This window comes from Trachymyrmex cornetzi, unplaced genomic scaffold (assembly GCF_001594075.2).
Source record: "Trachymyrmex cornetzi isolate Tcor2-1 unplaced genomic scaffold, Tcor1.1 scaffold392, whole genome shotgun sequence".
Lineage (NCBI taxonomy): Eukaryota > Metazoa > Arthropoda > Insecta > Hymenoptera > Formicidae > Trachymyrmex > Trachymyrmex cornetzi.
In genome coordinates, this window is record NW_017298663.1 from 984,003 (window position 1) to 991,297 (window position 7,295).

General features: G+C 32.5%; 2 protein-coding genes across 5 annotated transcripts in view; one reads left to right on the plus strand and one right to left on the minus strand.

The window, feature by feature from the left end:
* WDY (WD repeat-containing protein WDY) overlaps positions 1–1,585 on the minus strand; it is an 8,051-nt gene extending 6,466 nt beyond the window's left edge. For both annotated transcript variants that reach the window (XM_018512122.1, XM_018512121.1), the window contains exons 1-4: positions 1,318–1,585; positions 1,151–1,244; positions 971–1,075; positions 720–911 (exon numbers count right to left, since the gene is read on the minus strand). In XM_018512122.1, coding sequence (XP_018367624.1) covers positions 720–911; positions 971–1,075; positions 1,151–1,244; positions 1,318–1,346 — 420 coding nt within the window. In that variant the 5' untranslated portion in view covers positions 1,347–1,585. The remainder of the gene's footprint in view (positions 1–719; positions 912–970; positions 1,076–1,150; positions 1,245–1,317) is intronic.
* A 1,745-nt stretch (positions 1,586–3,330) lies between these two features.
* BBS8 (tetratricopeptide repeat protein 8) lies at positions 3,331–6,198 on the plus strand. Of its 3 annotated transcripts, XM_018512076.1 has the most exons (9): positions 3,331–3,446; positions 3,529–3,639; positions 3,723–3,915; positions 4,008–4,140; positions 4,221–4,365; positions 4,457–4,881; positions 5,576–5,747; positions 5,807–6,013; positions 6,082–6,198. In XM_018512076.1, the coding sequence occupies exons 2-9, from the start codon at positions 3,541–3,543 to the stop codon at positions 6,196–6,198; spliced, it is 1,491 nt and encodes a 496-aa protein (XP_018367578.1). In that variant the 5' UTR covers positions 3,331–3,446; positions 3,529–3,540. The 3 variants fall into 3 exon arrangements, with proteins under 3 accessions (XP_018367578.1, XP_018367577.1, XP_018367580.1); XM_018512075.1 differs by having other exon boundaries at positions 3,331–3,639; XM_018512078.1 differs by lacking the exon at positions 6,082–6,198 and having other exon boundaries at positions 3,331–3,639; positions 5,576–5,722; positions 5,807–5,866.
* Positions 6,199–7,295: the final 1,097 nt, after the last annotated feature.

A 7,295-nucleotide genomic window follows, 5' to 3' on the forward strand; every position in this document is an offset into this window, starting at 1 on the left:
GGTGAGAGTCGTGCGCTCCTGAAGCAGGGGGAGAGAGGGATGAGAGTCGAAGGTGAGAGTTGTGCGCATATGCATATATGCATATATTTCAAAAATATATATGTATTATCTTGCCAAATTCTTATTTAAAAGAATATATAATTTTGACGAAAGAATTGATACCTTTTTTGAAATTATGAGTATGATGTATCCGTTAAGCCGGTTCTACATTAGTTGCAAGCTGATCACAAGTTTGTTGCGACAGCCAATATGAAACGTTGATTTCAAAATGCAAGCTTCAGATTGGCTGTCGCAACAAACTTGCGATCGGCTTGCAACTAATCTAGAACCGGCTTTAGATGCTTTAAATATTGAATAAAACTGTATCGAAATAAGACGCCATTTTTGAAACTTTGATTAATAACTTTTTCACGGAGGGCGAGCGACAGCTAAAACCTGTTGGAGGTTACTCAGGGCCATGACCTTGACAACATATATCATGGTCAAGATCAAGGTCATTGGAGGGGGGTTCCCTAAACGGTATTTTTACCAAAATATTTTTTTTTGCACTTTTGAAAGTTCCAATCTATAAAAAATCTGAGAAATTTTCTAAAAAGTTGATAAAATTATATAGAAATTTTGAAAAATTCTGAAATTTATATGGAATTCTAACTGAAAAATTATAGAACAATTCTAAGAAATGTTTTATCAAAGGCAAATTTTTAATGTTGACTGCATACTGGCAAAACTTCCGGACAAAATGTAATTCTGCACACAGGAGTGCGATGATGCGTTCTTAACAATTTGGGTAAAGTCATTAATGGTGTTTCCAACATTTGTGACCTCAAACTAGTATCCATATTCCGAAATTCTATCAGCAAGTAAGAAATAAATTCGTCCCATGTTACTTTGCCATTAAGTCTTGTATCTATCTGAATTAATATTTTTAAAAACATTTTTTTTAATTGAAAAAAGGCAGTGATTAACTGACTTTATTGAAGAAAACTTGAAATTCGTCCTGCGACATTTTTATTTCGAGAATGTCACGAAAAGCATCATATAGTTGAAAAGAGTTCATCTCCCCATTCTCTGTTGCCTGTATCCAATTATATTTTTGTAAGAAAAAAATCATAAAAGCATTACATTTTTGTCAAGAAAAACGTTTAGTTACCAAAAAAATATTGTGTAAACGTATCAAAGATTGCTCGGTACATTGCTCTTCTATAGTTTTGTTCCCGAAAAATCGTTCAAATGCTTCTTGTATACTACAATGGTACTCATATACATAATAAATAACAACTATATAAGCCACAATAAGTTGATTATTTTTTCACTAACCTTGGATGATTTTTATCAATAAATGCCATTGCAATTACAATTTTCTAATAAATGAAAAAATTTGTTTCGTAGATCAAGAGCATATCAGGATGTATCTAATAATTTTATCTATTCACATTCCTAGAAATCGTCAAAGATCGTCAAGGATTACACCAAATATTAATATATATCCATAGTCTTCCACCATGTATGTGATGTACGTACGTATATATCATTGATGTAAATATCATTGATATATCATTGATGTGATTAATTAAATAAAATCCGCCATGATACATATTCATTTCACATGATTAAAAACAAATACCAATCATATCGTTGCATCGATTACTACCTTAATTCCTATATATTACATTCATGATTATATTATTACTACTGTCATTACTATATTGCTACATTTTACTAATTTTATGATTATGTCGTAATAGGCAAGCAATTTACTCCATAAAGTTGCTTAGAAATGCACTAAAACTGCCTAAATAGCAAAGCATGTCTCAGCACAATCGCACAAATCTGTGATGCTTATGATGCTGGCGGTAGCAACTTGCCGTAAATTTGTCTTCAACGATTTCGAATATACCGAATGGTCTAGTTTACACCGAGAGTTCGATCCGGGTCAGAATGCAAAAACCAACCAACTGCAGTCGAGCATTCCCTTGTTACAGCAATGTTTATTTTGCAACTGTTGGAAATTTTCTTCGCGCTGATTGAGTTATGCTTTTAGATCAAGAGAAATGGTCCTATCTCAGCAGAGAATTATAAAACGTTGCAAAACTGTTGTGTTCTGCTAAATGCAGCCAATGGCTGCTATTGATGTATTCTTTCAGATCTAAAATGCTGATTGGATAATCTAAAAGAATACACCAATAACAGCGAGCGCTCACTCAACTGTTGAGTCGCTGAATGCAGCCAATGGGTGCATTCAAAACGACAACCGCTCACTAAGCGCTCAGTAAGCTCTTTCATTTGGTTGATATATTTTAGGATCTAATAGAATATGCCAATCAGATGAAAGAGCTCATTGAGCGCTCGATGAGCGGTTGACGTTCTAAATGCACCCATTGTTATCTTGCGTTGTCAGCAATATAACAGCATTGTATGATGCTGCATGTTATGCAACATGATGGAAATAGTACGAATTTTGATGATGACGATTTTAAATGCTAGCAATTTGCTATTCAATGTTATCATATCGTGAAGACATCAAGTTGCCAACAAATGAGAACTCAGTTGCTGCAATTCTGGTAGCAACACATACTTAGCAAACACATGCCAGTAATAAGACAGACACATTGCTATTTAGGTGACTAATCAATGTTCTAGTGGCTGGCTTATAACTCGATTCTTCATATTATTCTGCGAAAAAACATCTATATACACTTTATTATTTGTTTAAAAATTTTATTTTTAAACTTTTCGCGCGCGCGAAGAAAAATTCCGAAAAAATTCTGTAAGCTTAATTGAATCAAAATGAACACTCTTTGTCTCTTAAACTTTTTTGACAAAATCAATAGTTTTTGAGAACAATTCGAGACTTTTCTGCACAGGAAGGCATGTCAATCGCATGTGCCTTTAGAGTCTCATTATAATAATAAAGTTTTCACTGTTAATAACACTAGAGTAAAATAAAATAAAATTCTCGTTATGCTTTAAGAAATTTAAGAAAGGTCGAATATTTTCGTTTTTCATTCATACTCAGAAGATTAGTTTGTGAGAAAAAAATTCATAAAAATAATCATTTTTCAAGATTGGACTCAAGGACTTTTTTTATCTCAAAAACTATTGATTTTATAAAAAGAAATCTAAGAGACAAAAAATGTTCATTTTAATCCAATTAAGCTTATAGAATTTTTTCGGAATTTTCATTCAAAGTTTAAATTTTTTTAATAAATAATTATTTTTAACTTCAACGACCGCGTAAAAAAATAAAGTGTATATAGATATTTTTTGTAGAATAATACGAGGAATTGAATTAAGTCATTTCCAATCACTAGAACGTTGGTTGATTGGTTGAATGAACTGAAAATGGGGATAAACCGCTCGCCTATAAAGTAAAGAAATAACTTGAAATAATCAATAATTTCGCTTGTATTTGTGTATGGCAGCTGTAAAGAAAGTGATTGCTCAAGGTAGAGTACTATAGTATAGTACTCTATAATAATCGGATCAATGCTACGAAACTGATACATATTCCATTCCGTGGAAATTCAGGCTTTGTTGAACATGGAATTATTTACTGCTTTGAGCTTATTCAGCCGACAAAAGTACGAGGCGTGCGCTGCAATATGCACGGATTTGTTGAGAAAAAATCCGCTGGATCAGGTATATTTCTCTTTATTTCTTATGCATAGTAATAGAATAGTAATTGTTTACGAATCAGTCATGACATATGACTTTGTTACCAGGCCGTATGGGTCCTGAAAATGCGTGCTTTAACGCTGCAAGTTTATGTGGACGATATTGAAGGCGAGGAAGAGGGAATCGCCGAGACCTTATTAGATAATTATGCGATATCGACGATGCCCAGGCCAGGTACTTCGTTGAGAAATCCTGGCACCAGTTACACTGGTCAAGGAGTACGGCCTAAATCACAATCCGGTTTGTCAGAGTTCATCTGAGAAAATTCCAACTTTTTTCTAATTTTTATTCATGTGCACTTTAAAATTAAATCCTATGTTGATATCTTAAAGGCAGACCTGTTACTGGAGTAATACGGCCTGCCACTCAAGCAGCGATGTCTCAATCAATTGAGCAGGCATTGAGAACACCGAGAACAGCAATGACTGCTAGGCCAATTACAGCAAGTTCAGGGCGCAGTGTTAGGTATATTATAAAATGTGACTTGTATGCGCGTAATTTTAATTATAATATCAAGAAAAGATTAAACAAGGTCTTTCTCCAAGGCTTGGCACAGCGTCAATGTTGACAGAACCTGGTGGACCATTTATCCAATTATCACGATTGAACATAACTAAATACGCTAATCAGCAAAGCATAGCAAAACCATTATTCGAATATATATATTACCACGAACATGATGCGAGATACGTGAGTGTATAAACATTATATTGACAGATATCACTGAGGTGTATTATATTTTAAATTAAGTATTAAAATATATTCATTGGATATATCACAGGCACTGGACTTGGCTGTTCAGGCGACGCAGGTCTGTCAATATAAAGATTGGTGGTGGAAAGTTCAACTGGGAAAGTGTTACTATACTTTAGGATTGGTAAGAGATGCAGAGCAACAATTCAAGTCGGCGTTGAAGGATCATAAAAACATTGAAACGGTCTTGCGGCTGATCAGAGTCTATATCCGTCTCGATCAGCCAGTGGCTGCGCTGGATACATGTAAGAGAGGCCTTGAGTACTTCGCGAACGATGTTACAATCCTCACGGAGATGGGCCGCATATTCGAGGGCTTGAATAACGCAACGATGTCCATGAAATATTACAAGGTGATCGCGCAAGAGGACGCTTCTCATACTGAGGCAATTGCCAGTATAGGCATGCATCATTTTTACAATGATCAACCGGAGCTAGCTTTGCGTTATTACAGGTATACATATATATTAAACGTTAAATATATATATAAAGTTAAACATTGAAGAGATATAAGTAGATCGTATGCATTCTTTTTATTTTGCGATGATTTATTTTTTTAAACTCCATAAGTGATTACGTCCATTTTATCTTCAACGCTTTATTTATACATAAGAAAAAGTTACTTTATAAAAGTAATTCGTTACCGTTATTCAACAAGTAATGAATCGTTACAATTTCTGTTACTTTTTTACCAAATTTTGATCTCTTTTTTTTAGAGTGACATAAAATTAAATAATAAGAATCTTATTAAACTGTGCATGTGAGAACATAATCAATAAGGCATAAAATTTTTTTATCACTAATTTACCACTTCAATACGGGATCTATCTAGTGGTATGATGGTGTTGTGATTAATCACAACATGGTCAAACTTTCTTCTTTTGAAATTCGCTTATGCAGACATTCCATACATATGTATTGTATGTGTACAAATACGTGATAAAAGTAATGATTATATTTGTTACCGTTACCCATATAACAAAGTAACACAACAAAATTACCATTAATGTTACCGTTAAATAAGGAAATATTACATCGTTACCCATTACTGAAAAAAAATTGCAACGATGTTACAAGTAACGACGTTGTTTTCCAATCCTGTACATGACAATAGTAAATTTCGATAAATAAACATATATATGTTCCAGGCGCCTTTTGCAAATGGGCGTACATAACGCCGAGTTGTTTAACAATCTCGGGCTTTGTTGCTTCTATGCTCAGCAATACGATCATACTATATCATGCTTCGAAAGAGCACTAAATCTCGCTACTGACGAGAATGTGGCTGACGTGTGGTACAACATCTCTCATATTGCTATTGTATGTACAACTTATCATCGTTTTAAAACATAAATTATATAGGATGGATGCCATTTCAGACGCTGGGTGATCTGATAATGGCCGAGGAGTGTTTGAAACTAGCCATCGCAAGCGATAACAGACATGCTCTGGCTTACAACAATCTCGGTGTGATAGAGATGCGCAATGGAAACGTTACCGCGGCAAGAACATATTTTCATGCAGCAGCTAACATCGCTAGTTACGTGTATGAAGCGCACTTCAATAGCGCGCACTTAGCTTACGAGGTAATTGTTTCCAATATAATGTGACATATGCCAAACATATACTACATATTTGTTCGATATACATACAGGTTGGAGACCTACAGACGAGTTATATCGCAGTACAAAAATCATTGAGTGCTTATTCTATACATTACGACAGTAAAACACTTTTACGAAAGTTGCAAAGATACTTTTCACATATATGAAATAAACAATGAAAATTTCTTATATTCTATATTGTATTATTTTTTATTGTAACATATGATTTAAACGTAATTTATGTACATAATATACAAAAGATACAAATCTACTTCGAACTTTTGCACCTTCTAAATTTAATATTATAATTAAAATTGGAATTTGGTAAAAAAAATAAATGATTACAAAATGGAAGTTTAAGAGATATCCAGATGTAACAGTTTAAAAATTAACGTTAAGTATTACTCATACTACAACGGTTTTTTTTTCTTGTCAAGTCTGTATAAATATATACCGATCTGACAAATTTTCCATTCATGGAGAAAGAATCTATTTTTGTATTGACATTAAATTTATTTGAATTGCAGTGTGCATTTAGTGAGATTTAAATATAATTAAAAATCTCTTAATAGTCATAATTGACATATTGAATGACTAATAAGGGAAACACCAGATGATGGGCTCAGGGATTTTGATGCGCTTTATACAGACTGTTTTTTGAGCGAAAAAAAAAACGACGTGTCCGGCCGTTTCAGCCATTGGCCCATAGTTTCGAAGAATTTTTTAAATAATTATTGCAATAATTTGAAAAATATACTGTACAAATGAAAATATCAGTATCTTTATAAATTTCATTTAATGTCATTAGTTTTAATTACTTTTTGATTGTAATAAAATTTCATGAAATTGCATATTAGTATTATAGATAATTAAACACACATTTATGGAATATTTATTATTATCATCGTTATTGCCATTCGATTAATGTTAATCAAAAGAAGATTATAATCATATGACTTACTTGCTCCTAATCATAATTTCCAATTTTTAATTTCAGAAATCGTAACAGTTTTCATTAGTCTTATTTATGCATTCATGTGAATAACAACGACGATGACAACGATGATAATAATAAATATTCCATAAATGAGTGTTTAATTATTATCTATAATATTAATATGTAATTTCATGAAATTTCATTACAAGTAAAAAGTAATTAAAACTAATAACATTAAATTAAAATGAAATTTATAAAGATACTGATATTTTCATTTATACAGTACGTTTTTCAAATTACTACAATAATTATTTAAAAAATCGATTT